Source organism: Centruroides sculpturatus, unplaced genomic scaffold, assembly GCF_000671375.1.
Source record: "Centruroides sculpturatus isolate CEXI.00-Female unplaced genomic scaffold, Cexi_2.0 scaffold138, whole genome shotgun sequence".
In the NCBI taxonomy this organism is placed as follows: Eukaryota; Metazoa; Arthropoda; class Arachnida; order Scorpiones; family Buthidae; genus Centruroides; species Centruroides sculpturatus.
Window position 1 is genome coordinate 336,610 of NW_019384434.1, and position 26,381 is coordinate 362,990.

The window sequence follows — 26,381 nt, forward strand, 5'->3', positions numbered from 1 at the left end:
TTTCTGTAGTTTTTAATATTTATGACTTGTTCCTGTACTGCAATCATAAATCCTTCCGTCTCCCCAAAGAGGCATCCCCGAGCTAACCAGCTGTTTGATGCAGTTTTGTCAACTAAATCCTGGGCCAGATTGTAGGGATGCCTGTGTAGTGATCTGTCACTCAGATTAAATTATTATTTTTTGTATGTGTTTCGCATGCTCCGTTTGTGCCTGGGCACCACTTTTGTAAAAACCCGCGGGACTCTGATTGGTTTGTGACTCGTGACGTCAAAAACGAAGAAGTATAAAGGGAGGTGTTTCACTCTTTGTCTTGCTCTTCGGACTGTGTTGGACACGTGGTATTAGTGAAGTGCGCGAGTGGATAAGCACGTGGTGAAAGAGAAAGGAGAATGGACAGTGTGGAGAGAGAACAGTAATCCAATTCCATCCGGACCTAGAATAAAGACTTCAAAGTGAACCACATATACATTGACCAAAATTTTAGAGAAGAACTCATGTAAGAAAATTTGTTTGTGTTTTTTCCTTTGTTTTTGTACAATCCCTAAAAATTAGGTAGTAGATTCGGGAGCCGATATAGACGCGTGTTAACAGTACTGAATATATATTGTCGGTGTATCAATATGCATGTAAGACTCCCGAAGTTTTGAATCATATATTTTAATAAGAACATTAAATAATAAGTGTAAAGTCCTTAAATTGGTTGGTGTTCATTGCCTATTACCCTCCACTGTAAACTGTATACTAAGGTATAGCAGTAAACTTAACACCTGCCATGGAATGTCTTTTGAACCCATGATGGCTTAATGGTGTCTATGCTTTTTATATTTTGTCATGTTCATATGTTGTGAGTGTAAATTTAATGGTGTGTTTTTTGAGTCTAATAGAGTTACTGCTTTATGTAACTGTGATGTTTCTTGTTTTTTGTAGAAAAACTCTCACAGTGTCTGTATTTGTTTGTAATGAAAGTTAATTATGTCAATCATGCCATGTCCACCTTGTTTACTTGGAAGGGTTAGTCTTTCTATGGTAGATTTAGGATGATGTTGTTTATGCTTAGTAAGTGTTGTTCTTGTTTTTCTTTAAAGTTGCTCAAGATCTGTGTGAGTCCAATGTATAACTCCAAAAGAGTATGTGAGTACTGGGACGACATATGTGTTTATTGCTTTAACTGTGTGTTTTGCATTTAACTGTGTTCTGAGGATAGCATTTAACCTATTTTGGTAATCTTTAATTAATCTTTGCTTTATTTCTGTATATTCTGTTAGTTTGGCCTGTTGGAATCCGAAATACTTGCAGAACTCGCCCTCTTCCATGGATTCAATAACGTCTTCATTTCAAAGTGCAAAATCTTTCTTCAGGATTCCTTTTTCTATGTGAAGTGTTTTGCATTTGTCTAGGCCAAACTCCATTTGTATGTCCTTGGTGTATGATTGTGTGATTTGTAGGAGTTAGTGAAGTTGTTTTTGTGTGGATGCATAAAGTTCTATGTTGTCCATGTAAATGAGATGTGACAGTGTAAACTGTGTTGTTTCTTCATGTCTGATATTGTATCCATATTGTGTGTTGTTTAACATGTTGGATAATGGGTTCAAGGCTAGGCAGAACCAGAGAGGACGTGGAATCTCCTTGAAAAATTCCTCACCTAATATTTGGTTTATTTCTATGGAAGTATTATGAATCCTGAGATGTAGTGTTGTTCTCCAGTGCTGCATAGTTTTTTGGAAGAATGCAATGAGTGATTGATGTATTTTGTACATGTATAGAATATGTAGCAGCCAACTGTGTGGAACACTGTTGAATGCTTTTCTGTAGTCTATATATGCTATGTGTATGTTTCTGTGTTGTTTGTATGCTTGCCATAGAATGACTGAATCTATGAGTAACTGTTCTTTGCATCCCCTGTGATTTCTACGGCAACCTTTTTGTTGTTCTGTAAGAATATCGTGTTCTTCAACATGTTTGTATATTTTGTTTGCAATACAGGATATCAATTATTTGCAGAGTGTTGGAAGACATGTAATTGGTCTATATTTTGTGGGGTCTGTGGTATTGTTGTTTTTAGGTTTCATGTAGGTGATGCCCTGACTAAGAAATTTTGGCATGTCTTGTGGATTGATGATGATGTGTGTTAGATGTTTAGCTAGTTCATGGTGCAGTGATGTAAACTTTTTGTACCAGAAATTGTAAACGTTGTCTACACCAAATGTCTTCCAGTTATGTGTTCTGTTAACAGCATAGCAGATGTCGTATACATTTTTTTCAGCACAAGGCATAGTTGGTATGTTGTGCAAGTTTTTGTTCTCCTCAATCCAGCCCACATCAGCATTGTGTGTGACGGCACTGGACCAAAGAGAAGACCAATAGGTTGTGAGTTCTTCTTCTGCTGCTGTGCTGTGTGTCAATGTTTGTTTTGTTACTAATTTGTCTGTAAAAGGGTTTTTCATTGTTTGTAAATAATTCATTTTGTTGTTTTTGTAGTGTACATGTTTTGTATTGTTTAAGTTTACGTGCTTTGGCTGCGAGATTTTGTTTTAGTGTATCAATGTATTCTATAATGTGTGTGTTGTGTGATGTTCATATTTTTTGTGTGTTTTGATTTTCTTGAAAGTGTTTTTGAGTTGTTTCTTTAATTTGAGTGTTATGTTGTTTTTAGTGTATTGTGTCAGCCTGCCTAATTGCTGTCTAAAGTCATTTATTTGTGTTTCTATTCTTCTTTGTGTTTGTCAGGCAGGCTTGTGATAGAATTGTGTTTTGTGTGTATTTGTCTATGATTGTATTTTCAGTCCATGGTGTGTCACTACTGTAACTGCCTCAGCATAAACTAATGTATGAATGTCTGAGGGTGTAGAAATTGAATGAATGTAGCATGGTAGTAAATGAGTGTTTACATAATTTATTGTTTTTCCTACTACCTTTGATATGTTGATTTTTGATTGTTGATGTATTTGATCAGCAACCTGTTATTTGTAGGATAAGGTTGTTGTCTATAATTGTTCTTTTTTCATCAACAACCCTTTGTTCAATAACACTGAGGTGAGGATATTGTTGTGTGAATCTATGGTGTAGTTGTTGTCTGTACATGTCACGTTTGGAGTTTTGTGATGATATAGTAATTATAAATGATAAACTCATTCATTTCTATTGCCCATTTCCATTAGCGTGGTTTTCCAGCCTTTGTGGTCTGTGGATGCATTGCCACAGAAACACCAGGGCTAGATTGGTTCCTCACTTCTGTCAAGGGCATTGCAGTAACCATGCTTGGGCCAGTGCTGCTTTTGCCACCAATAACCAAGGGAATCTGTGGCCTATTTTTCGAATGTTAGTCTCTGCCTAACCTGTAAACGCGGACCTTGTTAACCCAGGTGACGTCCAAGCCAGTATCACATTTAGATCTGGTTACTACCATGATAAATATCTCCACAGAATGTGGGTGTGGTCACTCTTAGCTTCATTTCTCATAGATCTTATAGGTCACTCTTAGCTTCATTCTCATAGCTTCATTTCCCATAGATCTTACAGGCATGGGTGTCCCTACCAGAAGCTTTTGCTCCAGCCTGCATTGCCATATGGATCAGTAAAATTACTAAGCTCTTTCACCATGACCAGGTGGTGACCACAGGAAAGTTATTATTATTATTATTAATTAATGAAAATAGCATTCTGTATACATAGCCATATTTCGGTTGCTTATTAAATTACATCAGTTATATGGCATTTGGCATATTGTATAGATATAAGTAAATCTCAGATAATTCAAAGTCGCGATTATTTCTTCCCTTGAATTTCGAACTAATAAGAATTTCCTGTATTAGTAATTTAATTTGTCTTCCTAATGCTTACATTTTTAGATCTTTAAATTATTCTTAAGTATTCTTATAATTAGTAGAGAAGCTAAATTTTTTATAGTTGAAAGTGAGCATAAAATTGCTTTGGAGAACTCCAAAGCAATTTTATGCTCATTTTAAACAATCTAAAAGAGAACAAGAAGCAATCAAGTAATACTAAATTTTTGAAATACTGTACAGAGCTTTTATGTTAATACAGAGCTAATAACTGAGACAGATTTAAATAGAGAAAACATATAACATTTTTTTACATAAATAAAATATTAACAACTCTTACCCAAATGCAAATTAATTAAAGGAACACTTTTCACTTTCAAAAAATTTTCAAACATATTAAATAAAATTACACACCTTTATTAAATTTAGTGCCTGAGTCAATTCTTCAAATTCCTTTTTATTATCTAAAAAATTAAAACTTAAATTTTAATGGCCAAAAATAATGTTCTATGTAATGTTTTTAATTTAATGTAACTTAAATAAAAGTAGATATTTTTAACACATTTAAATATATAAATTAAAATTAATATTTGTCATACCCTTAGTCAATTTTATTAAATTTTCTATAACTAGAGGATATTTTGTAATCCGCTGGGTGACTAGAAGAATGCATTCGGGAATCGATCTGCCTCTAAAAGTGGGCTTTAACTTGTATCTCTGGAACAATTTTTTAGAAATAAATAATTTAGTATTTTTTTATTTAAGCAGAATACATAATAATTTTTTTAAATAAGCTCCATCAACAAGTAATAATAAATAAATATATATTTTATTACTTTATTATTAAGATATAATATGAAATTAAAATTTAATTTAGATTTCAGTATTTTTGATTATATACCTTTATAAAATTCTGAAATTTTCTATCTGATTTCGAAATGTCTTTATATAGAGATAATGCATCTTTATGCTGACTGCAAAAATGGCCATAGGCAGATTTCATCTGCTCTGCCATTTCTCCTTGAAACTAATAGGGAAAAACAATCTTAATATTCAATTTGTAATGTAATATGTTTTGAAAAATATATAATAAAAAAATTCATTAGCAAAACTGTCAAATATCACATATACAATAGATATACCTTATATTGAATATAATTGTAATGTGTACTCAATATCTTATTAGTTATTAAACCGGAATTTGTTTGCGAAATTCATAAAAATTAGGTTACTATAAATAATTAGTTAACAAGAGTTCTATCTGTTGACCTGTTGTTAATTAATTGGTCACAAAAGCTTTAATTTTTACAATTATTATTACAATCTAAATATAGAAATAAGAACAAAATATTACAGACTTTTAAAAATATTAAATTATTTAACTTGACGTAAAAATTTCCAAGTACCTGCTGAACCAAAATATCGCCAACATTTTCAATAATGCATCCTTTTTGTTGCCTCTCCTTTAGTTTATATAAAAAGTTTAAATGAACATCTAGTAATTCTTCTATACTGGGAAGAATGCGTTCGACTAAGTCTTTGCTCATATTGAGTTCCTTGATCATGCCAGATGCATAAATCTAAGAAGAAAAGAAATGTAAATTGAAAGCCAATAAGCAATAATGACATACTTATACAATTAATATTTAACTTAATCACTACACAATAATCTTTATTACTAGCCATACCCTTTTTAAAGCAAATTTATTTGTTTTTGATGTATTAAAAAACAAAAATTATAAATTCCCAGTTATAAAACTGGATTAAATAATTTAAAATATTTAATATTGAATTCACTGGATTCCTTTTTGAACAGCTTGAAAAGAAATGATATACAGAAGACTTTCAATAACTCAAAATGAAAGAAACAGAAAAAAAATTTCAGGATAATGAAATTTTGAGCTACAGAAACTACCATTATTTTAATGAAACTGTAAATTTCTCAATACAAATGATACAGTTAGACTTAAAGTGTTAATTTTATATATATATATATATATATATATATATATATAAAGCTCAGGATTGTATATATACATATATAATATATACAATTCCGAGTTTCGTTAATCACCTGCATTGCATATACTGTAGCAGGTTTACTCTAAACTTGTGTGAGCCATCTTCAATAACATCTTTTGTATAATAAGCTTTCTGTATTGTAATTTAAACTTTTGAATGATTCCCTGATCTAAATGTTGCAATATCTAGTTATATTTGATGATAGAAATTAAACTGTTCAACTAGAATTCAGAATGGAAATCAACAAATGTGTACTGTAATTGTTGATAAAAAGAATAATTTTTCTGTTTTTGGCAATTGTGAGGTCCCTGACAGGTCCAAACAGTCACAAAATCCATAAAAATTGGTTAATTTAGAAAAAAATTTAATTGTTTAAAAAGGCAAAGAAAAATAAACGTTTGAGTCCAACATCTTTGTTTATGTCAAACTGTGATGCAGAAACCATAAATCATAGAAGGAATCTCATCCTATAATCAGTGAGAGATTGAATTCAACTTCAATTGTGACCTTCCTTGCACTCCAGGTAGGAGTCCCATTACACTTAGAAACAAAGGACAAGCCATTCAGAAAAAACACAAATGAGGGATGACAACCAATCACAACAGACGATTGGTTGTCCTCCCTCATTGTTGGGGAGATTGATATAATCCCCGACAATCAAGGGCACCTTGCACTCAGTTAGTTAATGTTCCAATTAACAAAGATGCTGTGTGTCAATGCGCAAAACACAGTTTTTCATCAATTGTGCCAATCTATAACCCATGCCACTATAGACTCAGATTGTATTACTGATGCCAATGACGAAGTCATCCCACATGCCTTATGGACTTGTCAACACCACTGCCCTGGAGCACCTTCAATCAGTGGTCAAGGAATGATGTTTGACTGCCAGAACGTCCGAGCCACTGACTGTTCTAGAACAAACTATCTTTGTATTGTGTAAGTTACTCTTATGTTAAAATAAATGGTTTTATGTTATACACTTGTCATCATTGACTCCACCACTGCCACCCACATACAAACAACCCTAGACTATCACTGATGCAGAATTAATTGATTTCCCCTGTAAGTCAGCTTACTTACAGCATGCAGGTGTCAAACTTTTTATGCCAGTTAGAAAAAACCTTGATGTCATCCATGCTTTAATATCCACTGCCTATTGTATAAGTAAGTCTTGACATTGCAGAAGCTTTGAGGCTTTATAGATTTTTCAATTAATAATGATGACAGTTGCATCCAATGTAGTCATCTTTGACAATATGAATTAGGTAGTTTGTGTTTGAATTACTAACAATTACTGGCACAGTTGCAAAAATACCAGAAAGAGTAACTTTGTTCAGTTGCATCCAATGTAGTCATCTTTGCAATATGAATTAGGTTGTCCCTGAATGCAAAAAGGAAGGAGGAAGCTTGATAGAGGAGTAGAGAGACTTAAAGTCCAACACCATGATGTGAACGACATAGCTTGTCCCTCAGTTCCAACACTTTGGAAAACTCCTTGGTTTACTCAATTCTGAACATGGCCATCCAACAATAGTATTCTTTTTGCCTATCTGATAGGCCCTGCAAGAGGATTTCCAAATCAGGAATGAGGTTCCTTGTGTCAGTCTTAGGAGGAAGTGGTGCAAATGAAGGTCCATACTTCAGGACTTCCACTACAAAGTCTGGTAGCCTTAAGTCATACCAGACCATAAATGGGAAGAAGTGTTTGCGACTCCTGGGAAACTGAAAATGTAGAATCCACAGGAATTTTTTGTGATAGTGTCTCTTCAGATTGATTTTTAGCCTATCTTAAATGTTAACCAGCTTGGCATTCTCATGTTTGTTTTTGTTTGTTTTCTTTATTTGCACATCGTAATCGGTTCAGAGAACGCGATTAACTATATCATGGTGTGGTGAGTGGCTGTTTTTCTCTTGTTTGACATTTCCATCTAGTTCAGAATAAAAATGGCCAATACGCTGATTAACTATCAGCAATGAAAATGACAACATTGTAAGGACCAACCATGAAGTTTAATCATAGACCCAACATCATCTGGAGTAGCATGGTCAACATCCTCTTGTTATGAAGAAATGTCATTCAGGACAGCAAGAATGTGTGAATAGAATTTATGGGTGGAGTGAGTGCTAAGACAAGGATTTCATTTACAGTTAAACCTGTTTTATTTCAATACAAGAAGATAAGTTACAAAATTTCATAGATTATAATTTGGTTATAAAAGTCTGATCTTAGCAATGCAGTGGCCCCCATGCTCTTCACTTTTTCCATTGACTAAAAAGATCTCCAAAATGGTTTCATTTTGGAGTTCTTTTCAGTCAATTTTCAGTTTGATTGGTGGTTTGATGAGTCTCAGATTGTGTGACAAATCGTAAAAGTTAACATCTATATTAGAGTGTCCCTTATTTTCCAACTTCAAAATTTTTTAATGCCTCCCACCCATTTTTTTTTTACTTTCATTCAAAAACATCCATATTTAATTTCTTGGCAATCAATGAATATTAACTTATGCCAACTTGAGCATCAATGTGTCAAAAACAAATCTGGATGAGCCATGCTTCGTTCAGGCCTGGACTGGTCATTATAAATGGAGCACTGTCAGTTTGTGTTCACTTTCCGGCCGTCTTACATGTATTTGTGCACCTTTACACTGATATGAAATTGTACAAATTACACAATCTCAAGGATAGTGTGTTTTTGATAGAGAACTGAACAGAAATTGCCATCAAATAGACAAATGTGAACTATTTTATTTTACAACATACAAGAGGTTAACTATAAGTGAAAGTGTGAATTTGTAGTTTGTGAGTGTATGATCTTTTGGAAAAAAGCAAGAAGGCTATGCATCAAGTTTGGTGGATAACAAAAGTAATTTATTCCCTAAAAATGCTTTTCCTAAGGTCAGAACTTAAACTATCTACTAGAGAAGATGAAGCTTTACATCATTCTTCTCTGTTTGTTGTAACAGTTTATGATAAACTATGGCTTAAACTATGCAAAAGCCCCTAATCAAGTTCTCTGCTTCAAGTTGTTAAAATCATATGAAGTGATAGATATAACCAGGAATGAAAATATAGTTCACTTCACGCCAGCGTTTAGAAATTAAAAATAGGACACTTCCATGTTGCAGTGTTATTGACAGCGATTTGTTAAATTTCAGATATACTCGCTAGTACTTTCAACAATTTACAACTGTCGTCTTCAGGCAAAATCGAATACCTATAACCAGTTCTATAGCAGCTTTAAAGAAGCAAAGCCAACACTTGTGGTATTTATCTGAAGAACTGGCTGTTCTATCTCTTTTTTGATGATGCATTGACCTTCAAACCAAAAGTAAAATGTTGGTTAATTTGGGCAGAGAACATCAATGTATGGGGAGAAAATTTACTCCTTTGCATGAAGAAATGATAGCAAATTATTTGGTAAGTTTAATTTCTTTTAATTGTAGTAGCATACTTTTTGTTTACCTTGTCTCATTGATTTGTTTCTCAATTTAAAAAAAAAATTGATGATTTTATGATTTTGTATCAATTCAAAGAAGAGGATTCTTTTCTTGACTACAAATGGATACAAGTTTTTTCCAGGAATGTCCTTCAATGTGGAAAAACAACATTTCATATTTAGCAGCCCAAAGGATAGTTAGCATGTTAAGAGCTGTAAATGACTCTGCTGGAAGATCTGTTAAATTATTGTAAGACCACAGATTATTGACTGTGACGAAGAATGAAAGGAGTTTGGACTGTATTTTGTGCAAGACCATCAAAGGCTATATCCAGATTGCAAAAACAAGAAACATTGAAGAGAAAGTACGCACAGTAGTTTCTAATCTTGTAATTAAATGTTACAGACAACTACTACATCAAAAACTTAATAAACTGTTATATTTCTTTGTTATTGATTTTTACTGTTGCTTAATATCCTCCATGTCAATCATTCCGCGTATTCAAGTTTCACGTTCAAGTCAACATGGGTTAATGTCATCCTATTGAGGTGAAACTTCATATTTGAGTAATTTTGACCAAATGTAAAAAAATTCAGGGAGTAAACATAAACATTTTGACAAAAAAATATTTCATCAAAATAAGAGACACTCTAATCTACCCGTTTTTATGACCATTGGAATAAAATCACAAATTCTATGATTGTCATTCTCTCTCTTTTCTTTTATTTTCTACACAAAATGTTTTTTAAATGAATTTTAGTTAGGGATTCACATCCTGTCCAGAGCCTCACAACATGCAATTCAAACTTTACAATAAAATTTATACAGTATGAATGTTTAGTTCCAAATAAAGAGATTAACTTATGTATTTAGTACTTCAATTGCAAAGCATTGTTAAAATTTTCAATTTTATGTTGTGTAATTATAGTTTTATATAATAGCAATCTTTAACTTTGTTCACAATTCTAAAAATACTCTTTATCTGACTTTCTGTAGACTTACAGACACTGAAGGAATCATGTCTGTTATTCAGGAGTAGTCATAACTATAAAGCTAAATGTATGTAAGATAGAAACTATGTGATAATCTAAATCTACAGTATTGAAAGTTCTAAATTGTGAAAGCAAAAGATTATATAAGTGATAGAAGACCTAGAAATAAAATGAAAACTATTCTTAAAACAGAGAAGAGAGGAAAAAATGGATATATAATTTCTAAAATGTCAAAATATCTTACAGTACAATGTTTTAAAGTAATTTTATTATATAAAAATTTTACAAAAAAACTATTATAATTTGTTATAGCAAAAATAATACCTTTTGCATTATCTTTAATGTTATACAATGGTTTTTCTCTGTAAGAATTAGTTCTAGAAAAATAAATATTGTTAAGTTAAAGATAATAAAAATATAAACTTTAATTATGATTAATTTGATATATTAATTATCCATCAAAAAATTACTAAATTATTTTCTTACCATGAATTCCTTCTTGCCTTTTGATTTCTTTATCTTTCAATTTTTTCAAAACCTGTAAAAATAATTAAATGAGACATACTGATCCAAGTTTCATTGTTCTTTTGAATTTATTTATAAAAATTCAAAAAATATTAATTACAATTCTTTTCTTAACTAATTTTTATGTAATGCCTACTTTTTTATCAATTGTCGTGCTCCACGACTCCGATTCTTCATCCATAACTATATGTTGTGGATCATCATCTAAATCACTGATTTCTTGCGCACCTAAATAATAGACAGTTTAATCATTGTATATAACTATTTCATTAAATTTCAAAAATAATGAATATTTAATAACTTTTCAATTCACCTTCGTCTAGAGATTCCATGGAAGCCGAATTAACATCTGTGATACTACAAAACATGTCAAATAGAATTTTAAATTGAACTGTAATCATTTTATTTTTATACTACTTTCTTAAATGTAAATCAAAACTCACTTGCTAGAACATGTATCTTCAATCGGTTCACATTCTTTTTCTTCCGAAATAACTTTGCTACACGAAAAGTATTAAATCAAAAATCTTTCATAGTTAAAACAAATGGTAAACAAACATTTAACAACCATGCAAATAAATTAAAATGATTTGATATGTCTACAGTTATTATCTAAATAATTATATTGCAACTAAAAAACAAAATGATAATTAAACGTGATAAAAATCTAAACACGCCATGCACATGCCTCAGGCATCAAAAGTATAATACTGTTTGAGAACTGTGCTTAGAAAGAGAGAAACCCCACTTACTTGACCCCTAATTTTGTGGCCACCCGCCGCCACTGGGAGTAACCACTAGGAGTGTAAGGTCTACGCAGTGCACTGGGAAAACAAGACAGCAAATAGAACCAAAATTGCTCTGATCATGCAATTTGTGGTATATGATATAAAATGCAAATAAATAATAGTAATCTACTAATAAAATGTACCGCGTTAAGGTACTTGTTACGAAACATAACGAATTTGCCGTGACGATAACTACCAATCGATTCACTGCCAGAAAGTGAAAGTTAAATTTAAAAATTGCCTACTAAAATAATGCAACAATAACACTGTTCATTAACTACTGATATCTACTAAATTTTATCATAAAAAATCATCACTAATTATCTTATTAAATATATTTATATATAATGATGGTTCAATGTAACTGTTAATTCTATTTGCAACATTTTTATACAGAATTGAAAAGACTTTTGTAAACATTAATCAAATATTTTACTGAAATTAAAAGTGCATTTGTTTAAAAATATAATACAGGGTCTTCCAAAACGAATACTACCATTTTAAATTATTGTAATTATGTTAATTATTATCCAAGAAGTATGCAATGTATGTCAATCAATAAAGTAATCATCAGTTTCATCTACCATCTTCATTCATAAGTCTTGTTTTCTACTACCTCTAGGAGGTACCATAAACAAAAATGTGAGACCTGTAAGGCCCCTGGGTCTAAATTAATAATTTATTAATTATGTTAAATATTGTCACCAAATATTACTTCATTTTTGGTGAGAAAATAATGTTTTAAATGTGGGAAAAGGCAGATAACAGATGTTACTTCCTTTCACAGAAGTTAGAACATCCTCTGACTTTCCCTTATCTGGTTAAAATCCCGCTCAGATGGGAAATGTTTACCCCTCATTCATTCCCCTTTCATCCGTTCTCATGAAAGAGTTACTGGCCGATGATTGGTCGAAAATCCTGAGATACAGGGGAAATTTGTCAGAATTCGGGGAGTTCATCGACAGACATAGAGAGTGTCCGAACTCCATACATTTTCCTTCTGATGACCAACGTCCTTAGACGAGTCACATACAGAATAATTCCAGAGTTAGCACTTAGAAAATATACTTGGATTTTGTGCACATATTGATCTCCCATGGAAGGAAGTAAATGAACCTTATCTCCAAAGTGTCCCTTGCCTACAGAGAAGAAGACGAACAACAACTAAAACAGGTTGTATGTTTTATAACGATTTTGTGAGCTCTCTCTCTCAATCGCGCATCGGTATAGTATAAGTCCATGCATATATAGTGTATCTTAATTGTCGTATTATTATCCCTCGTTCCTCGATATTTGTATTAGTTTTACTTATAGAAACATTAAATTTACTTTTGTTTGTTTTATAATTAAAATGCCTCTTAATTTTGTATCCGAATCAGATCTCGTACGCGTGTTAATCCGCGTATAATAAGATTGATTAACTGGTGTCAGCCCTGACGAGCATCTGGACTTTACAGTTCAGATCTACTAGCGATTAACGCCTTCCTATAAAAAGTAAGAGAACCGATCTCACGATCGCGTGCCTGTAAGTGGCGTAACCTACTTTACGTCCTGGCTGATCTCACAAAAATAGAGACTCTGCAACAGAGAAAGCATTTTGTTCCCTGTGATTTGCAAAGTTGGAATCACTTGTATTGTGCAACACATGTAATCTGCAGAAGCTGCAGAATTTTGTTTGCCATAGAGCAATGATAACAGATATGCCATAGTAAGCATAGGAAAAATTTGAATATAGGTCGAATGTGTGCCACATGATACAAAGTGTACTGTACATATTGAGAAATTGTAATGGGCAAATGTAAAACTTGGACAGTTTTCAATGGTTAATGTATATTACAAAGTTCTTGGATAATAATTAACATAATTACAAAATTATAAATAATAGCACTCTTTTAGAGAACTGTATTAAAGCTTTGTTGATCTCTAGAGAAATCACTATGTTTTTTGTAAAAGAAATGAATAATAGTATTTTATTAAATATATATTATAATTATATATTTTATACTGTAAATATATGTAATTATAATTTTTTAAAAGTATTAATATAAAGATAGTAATCATAAATATATTATATGGTCACAAAGTATTTACTTTTTTTTACATTTTATAAAATAATCCCAGTTTTTGCATAATTTGTATTCACATGAATAAAAAAGTATTCCATAATTTTAATGTTAGGTTCATTAAACTAATTTCAAGCATTATAATTATTAACAGAGAAGCTACACTGCAGATTCAGTAAAAAAATAATGTTGATTATTTAAATTTATATTCATAGAATTACCAGAATTGATGAATTTTTCATAATTATGCAGTGTAAGTAGGGCTGATTGTCTAACCAAATTGAAGTGAAATCCAATAATCTCTATTTACATTAATTCTCAAAATTATATACCTAATATTAATTTGAGGAAAACATCTTGGGGGGGTCATTTTTTGACTGACTACCATACTTTCCCTCTGTTATATATAATAGCCAGGAAAGTAAAAACACAAAACACATCTATCAGTTTTTCACAATTTGTTTACAAAATGCATTTTTATTTTTTTATATTTTAATAAAATATAGTGGGTAATCAATTAACAAACAGTTCGAACTGTGAACAAATCAGACAATGAACACTTTCACAAAATATTTTTGTTTGATCAATGAACACATTCGGAAATGAACAATTCACAGAACAAACACAAAAATAAGCTATGTAAAATAATGAATACCGATTGGTTATCCTTTGTCTCCAGGTGACAATTCAAAACCTTTCAAAGCGCAGTAGACGTTGACATCGACACACAACCAGATACTGATTGGATAGTATTCTTCCAAACTTTTAAACTCTCCATTGTAATTCCAGCTTTCTGTTTACCTTTCTGACAAATAATTTTTTGTAGTCTTTGCGAGACTGTTGGGCACTCGTTAAGTTTTGCATCAGTTTTTATTTTCTAAAGGTGAGAGTTTAATAGCCAAGTGGGCAGAAGATGTCAGATGTTGCTAGGCAGTATGGCTTGAACAGGTCTACAAAAGGCACAATCTTAGCTAAGAAAGATATAATCAAGAAGACTCAAGCAGCTAAAGGAATAACGAAAATCACATCTGAGAAACAAAGATGTGCCATCCATGAAAAAATAGAGAGATTGCTTTTAATTTGGATAAAAGACAGGGAAATGAACAGATGTAACTAGTTTGACTATCATTCAAGAGAAAGCTAGAGAAATTTTTGAAGAACTGAAGAAACAAACTCTACATTCATCACATAAGGAGATAGAATTCAAGGCTACCACTGGCTGGCTTGCAAAGTTTAGAAGGAAATCTGGCATTAAACATGTGGTAATTCACTGTGAGTCTGCTAGTGCAGATAAAGAAGAAGCTGAGTTCTGTCTCAAATTTGAAGAATTTGTTAAAATTTTCAATTGTGATGAAACTGGTTTATTTTGAAAGAAGCGCATGCTGAACCATACCTACATCACAAAAGACAAAAAAATATTCCTGGGCATAAACACATGAAAGACAGATTGACATTACTTTTGGGAACTAATGGTAGTGGTGATATGAAGCTTATCCCGCTTCTTGTCTATCACTCTGAGAACCCTAGAGCATTAAAAAAAAATTCCATAATTAAAGAAAGACTTTTGCCAGTGATGTGGAGATCGAATAAAAGGGCATGGATCACACAGGTTCTTTTCAAAGATTGGCTGTTTGAAGTTTGTGCTCCAAGCATCAAGGATTACCTTCAGACCAATGAATTGCCATTAAAAGCACTGTTGCTATTGGACAATACACCAAGACACCCAAAAGACCTTGAAGATAATTGGCTGGAAGATTTTTCCTGGCTGACAGTTCAGTTTCTGCCTCCAAATACCACTTTGTTGATCCAACCAATAGATCAAGAGGTTATTGCAGGTTTCAAGAAATTGTACATTCTAGCACTGTTTCATTGGTGTTTTGAAGCATATCAGTTCTCCTCGATGATATTAAAAACGTTTTGAAAAGAATAGTTTGATATTCTTGAAGCTATATGGCTCATTCAAAAGGCATGGTCAGAAATCACTCAATGACAGTTAAATTCTGCTTGGCAAAAGCTGTATCCCTCCTGCATTCAGGGAGACAGAGATGACGTCCCTGAAATTATGGATGAAATTGTAACAACTGCTAGAAATCTGGAATTGGAAGTGAGTAAACATGACATTGAAGAGCTCATAATGGAATCTGAAACTGATCTGACGACAGAACTCCAAGAACTCTTGAATGAAGAATGCAAACCCAAAGAAACTGAGTGAGATGTGCTTTCTTCTGAAAAAGAGGAAGGTGAAAGAAAATCAATGCCACCATCTACTGTTAAAGATCTTTTGAAATGAGAGGATGCCAGAAAAATGGTCTTAGAATGGCATCCAAACCAAACTGAAGTTAATAGGCTTAGTGATCTCTACAATGACAATGCTATTAATTGCTTCCAAAAAATCCTGAAGAAGAGAGAAAAGCAATTGACATTGGACAGATTCTTTAACATCCCACAAAAAAAAAAATGACTGATAAAAATGCAAGACTGTGTATATATGTATTTTTATTATTATATATAAATAAATGTAGTAAGAAAGTATATCATTTTTTATTTATTTTTTTTTTTTGGAGTGTCTCCAGAACGAATTAATCAAATTTCCATAAAAATCTATGGTAAATTGATAATCAGTTAATGAACAATTTGAGTAGTGAACACAGTCTTGGAATAGATTATGTTCCTTAACCAATCACCCACTGTACACTTCAGATTAATAATGTAATTTGCCAAGTTGTTATGTAATATGATAAACTCAAACTTATCTCTATTAAAATGAAAACTTTCTTTGACAAAACTGTAATCTAAATACTTATATTGTGTAAACAATCAAAGAAATCTATGACTTCTAAAAACTGATTGTTTAAAAAACGTTCAAAAGTAACAACAGCAAGAACAATGTTTAAATTAATATGATCTATTTTCAAAATTTAAATATAAAATATATATTTATTTCACAATTAAAAAATAAAAGTAACAAACTCAAATTTATAACATTAAATAAAATTCATACATTTTTATAGTATTACTTATTAACAAAGTAAATATAATACGAAAACAACTGTAATTTAGAATTTTTCTTCCTGTTATATTTTAAGTAGTAAATTTTGTATTCCTACTTTTTTGATTCAAAATTTTTTTTAAATAATTTTTAAATAATCAAATGTAATATAATTAATTATTTACATTATAAATATTATCACAACACACAAAACAATAGTTATTTTTTGACATCACTTTCAATAAAAATTGAAGATGTGGATTTTAATTCTCTCATTGCCAGTATATAAATAGCATTACTAGCAATGAATTTCTGATGTCTTTATATATAATGCTTTAAAGGTAAAATGATATATTGAATTTTTATGTAATCAAATAAAAATGAGTAATTTTATATCTATCCAAAAAAGTCATTATACATATTTTAATTTATTCAATATACTGACTAATGTTCAATCTAACAACTGCCTTACTACTTTATTTTATTTAATAAGAAACAATTCTGTTTTTATTTTAATCTGGTTGCTATTTAGTTTTAATTTATTTAGAGCATAGAGAATTTCAATTAATCACCCTGTATCATTTAGAAAAATCTTTTATATTTCATTTTATATAATAAAATTAAGTAAATGAATAATGAACTTAGTAGTGATGAACAGAGTTTACATTATTAATTAAAATAGTTTGATGTAGTTTTAATAAACTAATTACTGATACTTATATTTCGATGTAATGATTGAGAATAAGTAAAAAAAATTTGTATTCCCAAAAGAAAAGTTTATAACGTAATAAAATTATTAGAATCTGTTTACTTTATGATACTTACCTTGTTGAATTTATTACAATTTTACCAGATGTTTCCAGTGTTGGAGAATTCTGTAATTAAATAGATGAATTTACAGTAATTTAAAAATAAATTTTAATTAATACATAATAGAATTAAAACATATATAAATAAAGCAATTAGATTGCTTTGATAAAAGAGAGTTCAAATAATATTAGCAAAATCTAAATTTTACCAACCATATTTATAATCATTATTAAATACTTTAATTTTACATGCAGGGAAAAAACAATTAAAACAACATTCTAACTCAAGATTTGTACAATTTTAAATTTTCATAATTTTTAAATTGCAAAATTTTAAGTGCATAAAACTTTCTCATTCTTATAAAATGAAAAAGATAGCCATAAAAAAAAACATCATCATTTTATCTTGGAACCTGAAGATAATATATTAATCCTATATGCTGTTATAGACTCTGTTTTATAATTGTACAACTTAATCTTTTTATGGTGGCTAAATGATCAAGCTGATGATGTCAGCTGATGAACGCCAGAGTTCAAATCTGAGTTGGAAATCTCAGAAAATTGTCTTGGCTGTTCTAATGCAGATGTGTTTGATTTCATTCCTCACCCTTAGATGCCTCCATTGTGGGTTCAAGCTAGACCCACAATGAAATGTAGAAAAAAAGACCAATTCATTAAAATGGATTAAAAACATTTTTGGCTCATTAAATTTTTGCTTACTGGAGTGATATAAGATATGGTTTTGTTTCCAAGTTCTTTCTCCACTCTCTACTGTTGTTTATTATACCACTTTTTGGTATCGCTGGCCAAGGATTATAAAAAGTTAGTTTTAAAACTGCAAAGTTAGGACTAGGGTGATTTCCTTATGCAATTGCCACCTTAACACAGTCTATGACATGTGTATTTATTGAATTCATTTATCTATTGGGATGCCAATCTTTACTTCCACACTTATTATATTTATACCCTCTTAATGCCCACAGAGTAGAGTTAAAACTGAAACAAAACACTGTCTCACAAATACAATCTGATAACTTTATAAGTAAGACTAATTTGATAAAAAATTCACATCCTTTCATTCATATTTGAAGATAAAAATATTAAAAGTAATTAAGATAACTTTAAAAACTTTTAGATTATAAATATTAAAAAGTAAATTATAGGTATATAGTTAATATATATGAATTTAAGTGATCACTTACGCTGTTTCCTGCATTTGGTTGTGATTGAAATTTATTTACAGATATCAATCCTTGTTTCTTTTCTTTACTACTCAGGCTGCTTGAATGATGTTTATTATTCCCTGAATTATATATTAATTTTTGTAATTAAACTAATTTTTAAAATAAATATTTCAAAAAAATAATAAAAAAGAAATAAACTAAGACAAAGCCCACATAAATAATATCCGAAGCAAAACAAATACACACCTAAGTTAGTTACGGTTGGATTAAGTGATCCTAAAAGATGTTGATAACGACAAGGATAATAAGGAATGCGACCTGTGAACATGCAACATGACAAAAGCATTTAACACACAGACACAATCACCATTAGCTTTGAATTAGAACCATAGCAGACAATAACAAATTCTATTCTTCAACAATAAGGTATTAAAAAAAGGCAAAACATGCTTTAATTGAAAGAGATAAGTTTAAATAAAAAGAAAATATTTACCATGTGAAACTTGTAATTTTGTATTTAATTGATCTTTTGACAGAGATAAAGAATTATTTTTGGGAGGTAACTGTCAAAAAATTTAACAATAAGTATTAAAATTAAAAATGCAGAACTATCAAAGTTATTTTCTAAAATTAAACTGATGCTTCATCATCATTAATCTTATTAACTGATCAATAATTTAAGAGAAAATACAATTCTATTTAATCTCTGTAATTATTTCTTATTAAAGAAAAATTACTACAAAAAAGAAAAAGTTTAATAAATAAATGAATACAATAAAATATTATTTTGTTTTATACCAGGGATCAAATTAAAGTATATCTTGCAAGAAGTACTGTGAGGTGATACTAAAAGTCAGACTTGACAATGGTCCCAGCCAGCCATGTTTGTTTTATTGCAGGCTCACAGTGTCACTAAATCTGACTCTTAGCATTGCCAAACTCTACAAAGTCTCCTTTCATTTGATCACCTTGTATAACTTCATAAATCTAAAAATTATACTTTTATTCAATTTTTCATATTTAATTTATAATCAATTTACTTTAATAATTATTTATAAAAATTATTTATACAATTATTTATATAAACACAAATCAATTAAAAGTAGATTTACTTTTGGACTTTTAAATTTGCTGCAGTCAAGAATCTGATCCTTACAGGAACTTTCATGAACTGTAACGAGGCAATCTTAAAAAACAAAAATATGAATATATTAAAAATAAGTATTTAAAACAATGGAGTCAGATTATTTATCCAATTCTTACTTAATTGTATTGTAGAAAAATACATGAAAATTCAATTTTTCTTTCCTTTCTGACATACGGAAGGTAGATAACTTCAAAATTCTAAAACATTATTTCAATAATGAATTAAAAATTAAAGTTAAAAAAGGTAAAAGCAAACCCACTTTGCAGAGAAAAACACTTTATTACATTGTTAAACTTTTCTCGATTGATGTATTTCCATAGGGGATTTAACAATGTTTTGACAAGAATTTTGAAGTTATCTACCCTCCATAAATCAGAAAAGAAAGAAAAATTAAATTTTCATGTATTTTTCTACAATACAATTAATAATTGTATGAATATATTAATTTAGAAATAAAATGTAAATATTGATTTATATGCATGTGTATACTGTATAAATTAATTTATATTTAAAATTTTTATAAATGCAAATATACAAAGAATCTATGTGTTTATTATACAAATAAATGTACATATTACATATATACGGTCAACCCTCGATAAATCACGCCGATAATGCATCACCCTCATTGACTGCCAAAAAATGTAACAGAACAGATCTTTCCCAAATGTAAAGCATAGGGAACCTCAATTAATATGACATCCACCAACTGTATTGATAGACAAAGTCCTATCAACATTATTTTTGTTTTTAAATATATGCCATACACAGTGCTATCAAATTTCTAAATTCAACATTAAAATTGTCAAAAGTTTACATATTTTTGATGTATGCCTACATACATTTTCATACATACAGATACACAATATGTAAGTTATGATATGCATGAAGTGAAATCAACTTAAAAATTAACAGGAGCTAAATTTCGAGGAGACTGCAGGAATCTCACCTATTTCTGAAAAATTCCCGTGGAGAATTACAGGGGAGGCAACTCTCCCTTGCCAGTTTGTGCCATCATCTTGTTAATTATCAAAAAATACAATAATTACATAATCAGTTATTCGTGATGATGATTTCTAAAGTAGACCAAAACATCAGAATTTAAGTTTTATAGATGTATAATCAATTGATGCATTTAAATTTTAAAACATTCTGAAACTTTAAAAATGTTATATCAGTTAGGGAAAATTATAAATTTGAGTAAAATCATCTAATATTAATAAATTTGTTTATACAATACCAATATTGCATATTTTAATTCTTTTCAAACCCCTCACCATTATATATACAAATTGAATATATAAATCCATTATATATTCAATTTGAAATAAATGTTAATGAATATAATTTATACTGTGCTGTTTATCCTTTTTGAATTTACATTTTTAATAATTTTAATTTTATAACAGAAAATATTAATTTCTGATAAATTTTTTCCAGTTTATTCATAATTTTATAAAATTCGTAAAATTTGTTATGTGATAAATTTAATAAAACTTATACTTTTTTAACAGATCACACTATTGTTAATATTACACGAATATCAGTAATCATTTACTTGCCAATGTTGTATAAAGGACTATCAGACTGTTTTTGCTAACTGTTAGTCTCTTTTATCTGCCAAAAACATTGCCAAACTGACGGAGGCAGCTTATCAAGGTTGGACCATATATTTAAAAACAAACAATACAACTGGTCTAATTCATTAAAAAGAACTGTTCACATTAGACTTATTTATTTATATATTATAAATTTACTACAGTAAATTTTTTTAATTATTAAAAATTCAGCTAACAAAAATTTCTAATCAAAATTATTTATTACTCAAAACTTCAGATTTATTATTAATTTTATCTAGTATTAAAATAACTTGAAAGTGCTACAATCGATTCCGTTTAATTGGGCCACCAGTTAATGGGGGTAGCCGCTTTATTGGGCCAAATCTCAAAGAATGGAAACCAACTAATAAATTAATACATAATTTAATCGCTTAATTGGGACAACTTTTCACTTAATTGGGACAGTAGCAGAAAAGGAATTTAGCAATTTTTTATATATTTTAGTAATCTTCCAAAAACGTGTAGGCACTACGTACATGTCATGTAGGTCTAATGATTGGCAGAGAGAAGTGATTTTGTCTTTTGCTCGGGTAGTTCAATTTTTCCGAAGGGAGGTCAGCATAGAGGGATATATCACATGAGGATTNATGTACGGATAATATTGCGTAAGTACATATAGTAAAAACCTGAAAGAATCTGCCTATGATATAAACTTGTGAAAGCTGGTATATATATATATATATATATACATACATATATATATATATATATATATACATACATACATATACAATCGATTCCGTTTAATTGGGCCACCAGTTAATGGGGGTAGCCGCTTTATTGGGCCAAATCTCAAAGAATGGAAACCAACTAATAAATTAATACATAATTTAATCGCTTAATTGGGACAACTTTTCACTTAATTGGGACAGTAGCAGAAAAGGAATTTAGCAATTTTTTATATATTTTAGTAATCTTCCAAAAACGTGTAGGCACTACGTACATGTCATGTAGGTCTAATGATTGGCAGAGAGAAGTGATTTTGTCTTTTGCTCGGGTAGTTCAATTTTTCCGAAGGGAGGTCAGCATAGAGGGATATATCACATGAGGATTTCGTCTGAGGTGGAACTGAATGCATGTTACCCTGCTCTGGACTAGACCAGACAATCCACTTAAAAGCGAAGGGACACAGATTGCTGGAGAATTTTTTGAGGTCTCTCAACTGAGTTGGAAGACAGCTAGAGTTCCCTTGGAATGTATTGTGTGCATAATTATGTCTAGATTCAGACAGCAGTCATCTGATTGTTGAGACTAGCATCGAGCTGGTGAATTCTACAGACACTCCCGCCGAAGTGGCCCATCTCCAAGTGAAGGAAACTGTGCTCAAAGGAAGACCGTAAAATGACTTTTGGACAAACCCTTTTCTTTCATCCTTTTTAGTTAGAACATGTTCTAACTAAAAAAAATTGTTTGATCAGGAACAGATCGAATGGTCAACCCTTGTGTACATCACTACTAATATTTGGCAACACTAGCATTATGCAAATCAATTATCTATCATCGTGAGTCTGGTAAATTTATAGTACAAATATTTTCTGTATTTTGGTTTAATAAAGCATTAAAATAGGTACCTAATTATTATTTTTTACCTACATATTACATATTTTATTATAGAATTTATTATTAGTTCGTTTAATTGGGGCAGTTGCTTAATTGGGTCAAAATGGATTAGTCCCAATGTGTTCAAATTAAGCAGAATCGACTGTATTTCTTAAATAGTAAATTTATCATCATTTTAATTCTTTTACTTAAAATATAAAATAACAGTCATTAATCAAACTTACTTTCGCATCTCAAGGCATTTTTATTAGCTAATTGTTTGTTACAAACATCACATACGGCAGCTGTACTATAACAGATTGATACAAATTGATGTGGAGTTTTTTTCGTTTCTTTCTCCTTATCTTTACCCTGTTGAATTTAAATTATAATTTTCCTCTTATTTAATAAATATAAATAAAAATATTTTACCTTAATATTTGGTCAAAATACATTTGATAAACAATAAAGAAATTGAAGAGCTTATTTCCAAAGTGACATATATCCAGAAAATACAAATTTCCAAAAATGCAAATTTTAAATAATTGCTTTAAATGTTAAGGTAAAAACTTAATTATTGGTACAGAGCTTTATATTTATATTCTGAATATAGGTTTAACAGTAAAAAAAATCCTGAGGCAAAGGAAATGTTAGTTTTGCTACTTCAAATCATAGACTTAGACCACTTTGAAACAAAATTGCAGCATTTAAATGGATAATGTAATAAAACAACAAATAGATTGTCAAAAATTTTTGATATATAAAAAATAAGATACAAAACAAAAATGAAAATCACACGAACCCTGTTCATGACTGAAAATAATAAAAAACAATGTTTAAAAAGCTATACTAATTCCAAAAGAAAAAAAACTTAATTAACTGATTACATAAAATTAATAAAAATCATATTGTAATTGTTCTGTCACAGTACCCGTTTAGAATCAATTACTTTCTAAACAAGAAAACACTTTTTGTAAAATGTCATTGCAGTATGCCCATAACTTATTCCCATTTTATTTAAAAGTTTCTTCACATTATCTACCTTGTCCAACTTAAGTTTATTCTCCAATGGTAACAAAGCAACTAATAGATATGACCATTTTTTACCTGTTTTTAACATCGTATGTTTGCACATCCCCAATCTATCAGAATAGTGCTTTTTGCAACAAACCTATTTAGAGTTTATTCTGATTACTTTCATTTCAGATACATTAAAATCCATTTTTGACTTAATGTTTGAATAAATTGCAAGTTTCCAATTACCAAGTTGTCTTCTTTACAAAGAACATGTATTTGTCCTATATGCTCAAAAATTTTATTGTAGTCTTCTGATAAAAGAAGCAGTTCAATTTTTCTTAACATTTTTTCCACCCTTCCAAAGGCCCTATCTATGGGTAAATAACTGTGACCCTGCACCGAATATGTAATCTCAAAAATTACACTATACATATTTGAAAGTTTACTTAGTATTTCTAATAATGTGTAATATTTGTTTTGAGCACTGCATCCATCACAAAACAAATGAATTTTCTTGATTTTTGGATTTTACTTACAAAAGTTTCTACAAAATAAGGACTCAGCCTCTTTCTAGCAAATTGACTAAATACTTTTTGAACTTCTTCAAAAATGTGGTCATTATTAACAAAAAATTAAGAAAACAATCAAACACTATAGCACTTGCACTTCAGAAAGCAGTCATTACTGTGAAATAGTCATGTGACCAATATACACTTTGTAATTGGCTGTTATGGAAATGTGACAGTTTGGAAATAAATACAAAACAAAAAAAACATCACATTTGAAAAGAAAACCAATTTTTTGATACATTTTTCAACAGAAGAAACATCTGTTTTGGAAAAAAATATTGTAGCACTATAGAGAAGCATATTATCAATGTGTTAGTGCCATAAACTAAAAAAAAAAAAAATAATGGAGATACCTCACTTTGAAAATAAGCTCTTCAATTGTGTAATCTAATTATAACTGAAAAAATAATCATCATTTAAATGATAATTGACTTTTATTATTTTATGCTTTCATTAAGTTAAGGTGGATAAAAATGGATGGGGAATCCACTCTTTGTAAAAAATTGTTTTTACTGTATTTTCTTCTATACTTTTTAAGTATTATAATTAAAAAGCATATGTAAGCTGAAAGAAATGTGAAGTATATCTAAGTATATGTAAGAATTCTCTTATACTAAATGAAAGCATAAATTTAAATTCTATACATTCACAATTCTTCAAAACTCATACAATAAGTTGAAAAAATTACAAATACTTTACACTAATGTATTTGTAATTATCACTTTGTTTATTAGATGGATTTGATTGAAATCTTATCTTCCAATTTTTTTCTATAATAATTAATATTAGTCATTATCAACACTTACCTCTTCTTTCTTTGTACTTCTTTATTTCACAAATTGCCATATAATAAGATTAGATACAATCCAGTAACTTTATGACAACAAAAGTGTAAAGGACAGGACTTAAAAAATTTCATTTAAAAATAGGGATATGAGTGCAGAAAAAGTGTTATTGGTAGGAAAAAAGATTTTATGATTGCTTTATTGCAAAGATTTCATGTTAAAAAACTATAGAATATTGGAAAATAAACTATACTGAAGAGGGAATAAATTATCCCAAAATGCATCTATGACTATGAGATGGCACAAACTCTACAAGCCTAGAATATATCATAGAAATAGCAACCAACTGAACCTTAAAAAAATTCCAAGATATTCTATTGTAAATTCTAACATTTTCAATCTTCACACGAGATCTTCCTCAAGATTTTCCAAATTGGAATGTGGAAATGGAATGTTTTTAAGAATTATTTGAAAAAAATGTATAAACAAGAATTTTTTAAAATAATTTAAATTGATTAAATCAAATTTAAATCTCTTCAAAATAATTTTTTAAATTGACTGTTTCCTTTTGTATAAGGATTGCTAGGCATAAGATAATTGTCCTTCCTCTTTGAAATTAATGCAACGGCCACTCTTTTTTTTGATCTGAATATTTCAAGAGCCTCCAGTGTCCTTATTAGATGGCAACTTGTGAAATAAAGACATTTAGCAAGGCAAGCATCAATAAGCATTGATATTAATTATTATAGAAACAATTTGGAAAAGAAGAAATTAATGTATTATCTGTGGGATAAATATTCTTTAATAATCATTAATAACTTAAAGTGAGTCTAAAATTTATTTAAAGAAAATCTTTTTTGAAGAAATTCTATACTGTTGGCTAACTAGATAATTGAGCTATCTAATGATAGAACAAAAATGTTTGTATCATTAGATAATTTTATTCCTTTTACTTATTTTGGTATATTTGTGTGTTTTCCATTGGTCTAAATAATTTTATAACTTTTATAAATGTTTAAAACTGTTAATTTTTAACACATTTCTGCTATAGCATATAAAAATATTTAAAATTAAAAATAAATGTAAAAGAGCTTTATAACTTAACATAAAA

General features: G+C 29.8%; 1 protein-coding gene across 8 annotated transcripts in view; it reads right to left on the minus strand.

The window, feature by feature from the left end:
* The window catches only part of LOC111619843 (rho guanine nucleotide exchange factor 18-like), a 261,855-nt gene that overhangs the window by 22,888 nt on the left and 212,586 nt on the right, over positions 1-26,381 (minus strand). For 6 of the 8 annotated variants that reach the window (XM_023361663.1, XM_023361664.1, XM_023361668.1 and 3 more), the window contains 16 exons: positions 23,145-23,271; positions 19,707-19,780; positions 19,088-19,157; positions 18,841-18,912; positions 18,613-18,713; positions 17,427-17,476; positions 11,514-11,585; positions 11,205-11,261; positions 11,075-11,118; positions 10,898-10,989; positions 10,723-10,774; positions 10,561-10,613; positions 5,189-5,362; positions 4,684-4,809; positions 4,382-4,499; positions 4,197-4,246 (listed from right to left, as the gene is read on the minus strand). In XM_023361663.1, coding sequence (XP_023217431.1) covers positions 4,197-4,246; positions 4,382-4,499; positions 4,684-4,809; positions 5,189-5,362; positions 10,561-10,613; positions 10,723-10,774; positions 10,898-10,989; positions 11,075-11,118; positions 11,205-11,261; positions 11,514-11,585; positions 17,427-17,476; positions 18,613-18,713; positions 18,841-18,912; positions 19,088-19,157; positions 19,707-19,780; positions 23,145-23,271 — 1,332 coding nt within the window. The remainder of the gene's footprint in view (positions 1-4,196; positions 4,247-4,381; positions 4,500-4,683; positions 4,810-5,188; positions 5,363-10,560; positions 10,614-10,722; positions 10,775-10,897; positions 10,990-11,074; positions 11,119-11,204; positions 11,262-11,513; positions 11,586-17,426; positions 17,477-18,612; positions 18,714-18,840; positions 18,913-19,087; positions 19,158-19,706; positions 19,781-23,144; positions 23,272-26,381) is intronic. The other 2 variants (XM_023361666.1, XM_023361665.1) reach the window with 2 other exon arrangements.